General features: G+C 45.0%; 1 protein-coding gene across 1 annotated transcript; it reads left to right on the top strand.

Annotated features, from left to right (window-relative positions):
• Window positions 1-871: 871 nt before the first annotated feature.
• On the top strand, window positions 872-1576 carry LOC110114960. The gene has a single exon (XM_020848036.1). It carries the CDS (start codon window positions 872-874, stop codon window positions 1574-1576), a length of 705 nt encoding a protein of 234 aa, XP_020703695.1.
• Window positions 1577-2021: the final 445 nt, after the last annotated feature.

The raw sequence follows: 2021 nt of genomic DNA, 5'->3' as shown, positions 1-2021 counted from the left end.
AGGAATGATTACCCTATTGTAGATTGAATGTCCATGAAGTGGGAACTCAAGTAAAAGTACTTGCCTCCGTCGTACTTCCCCAACCTATTGGACAGGTGGAATAGGCTAACCCAAGGCAACAAACCAGTGAAGGACTACATCACCTCCTTTGATGACTTCTTGATTCGCTGCAAAGGGGAGACCTCTATCACCCCCGCGCAGATCTTATTTATGTTTCGTACTAGGTTGCGTGAGGAATGAGGATCTACGCAATGAGTTGTTTGCCCGGAACGTCACTACACTGGAGAATGCCTACAGCCTCGTGCTTGATCTAGAGGAGACCCGTTCTCAGCACCCGAGTCGTTCACATGACTCTAGGCCTTCCTACAGACTTTCTGGTAGTTCCACCCCTCACACCCCCACTGCCCAGTCGACCCCTGGGACCACTACCCGACCCTCGTCTGGTCCCCCCACTCCTCGTCCTGATGTTAGAAATAAGTCTCCCACTCCGGATACCCATTGATCTAACCCCTGGACCAAATGCTTTAGATGTCAGGGGTATGGGCATATCGCCTCTCAGTGCTCTAGTCCATATAAAGTCACAATTATCGAAGAGATCACTGAAGCTAAATTCGATCCCGAAATCGACCAGATTCACCAAGTGGACAATGATGGTGAATTCTTTGAGGAGGATGACGACACTACTGTCATCTAGTACATTCAGACAATTGACACTTCTCCCACATGCGTGGCGAGATGTGCACTGTCACAATCCGTTACCACCGACGACTGGCGTAGGACTACGATCTTTCACACCTATACTAAAATCAAGGATAAGAACTGTAAAGACGTCGTGGATAGTGGCAGCTGCATCAATGCTGTCTCTTCCAGCATGGTGTCTAAGCTTGGTCTGTCTGTCGTTCCCCACCCCAACCCCTATAAGGTAGCTTGGGTCAACACCACTGCCTTGGAGGTAAAGGAACGCAGCTTCATACCTATCTCCTTCACTGACTATAAGGAAAATGTTTGGTGTGATGTATTGATCATGAACGTTGGACAAATCCTTCTAGGACGCCGCTGGCTTTTTGACAACGATGTCCACATTTATGGTCGTTCAAACATCTGCGTATTTGAACATGATGGTAAAAAGATCAAGCTTTTGCCATCACAGGCTCGGGTTTCGAATGATCCTGAATCCAACCCTGTCAAAGCCAAGAAGGAACTGAACCTGATAATCGTCATAGCCCAGAGCATGCCTTTACACACCTTAGTCGATCGTGAGACTCCCACTAAGCCTGACGAATCAGCTCCTCATGGGAGTCAGCTCATACCTAGTATACTTGTTGAGATCCATCCTGATGGTCTTCCTGATCCATTACCCCCGAGTAGAGGCATTTCACATGTTCTAGATCTAGCCCATGGAGCCTCCCTATCTGATCGTATTCCAGGTGGACTCGACTACCTTGATTCAGTGATTTTTACCCTTGGTCTTAGTCTTTCTGAAATTGCATACAGGTTCAAACCTAGACAGCCGATAGATCTGATACCCATGAGTTCTAGGTATAGGATTTCTGAGTCTGCATCAGCATTTGCATGAACTTCATAAGGATATTGCACAACAAATTGAAAAGAATAATCATGAATATAAATTACATGCAGATTTAAAACAACGATTTAAAACTTTTGAGGTTAGTAACTCTGTGATGGTGCGGATTCAATTGCATGCAAAGAGTGCTAGACCTTTCAAAATACTTAAAAAAATTAATGACAATGCCTATGTAGTAGATCTGCCTGCATAGTTCAATATAAATCCCTCTTTTAACATAGAAGACTTAGTGGCATATGAAGGTCCTTATTTTAACCCACCAAATCCACTATCAAAACATTCTTGTGTGAACCCACCTTGTGAGATCCCGAACCTACATCCACTACCAGATATTCCCAAATTTCCCATAGCAAAGTAAGTGGAGGCAGTCTTAAGTGATGAGATCATATCCACAAGAGGAGGACGAACGAGGTATTTGATCAGGTGGAAAGGAAAG

This window comes from Dendrobium catenatum, unplaced genomic scaffold (genome assembly GCF_001605985.2).
Source record: "Dendrobium catenatum unplaced genomic scaffold, ASM160598v2 original_scaffold_12771, whole genome shotgun sequence".
Classification (NCBI taxonomy): Eukaryota; Viridiplantae; Streptophyta; class Magnoliopsida; order Asparagales; family Orchidaceae; genus Dendrobium; species Dendrobium catenatum.
This window is presented reverse-complemented; position numbering and strand designations above follow the sequence as displayed.

Excerpts from the sequence above, each read along its gene's own strand:
- LOC110114960 (XM_020848036.1), top strand. The coding sequence starts at position 872 with ATGGTGTCTAAGCTTGGTCTGTCTGTCGTTCCCCACCCCAACCCCTAT.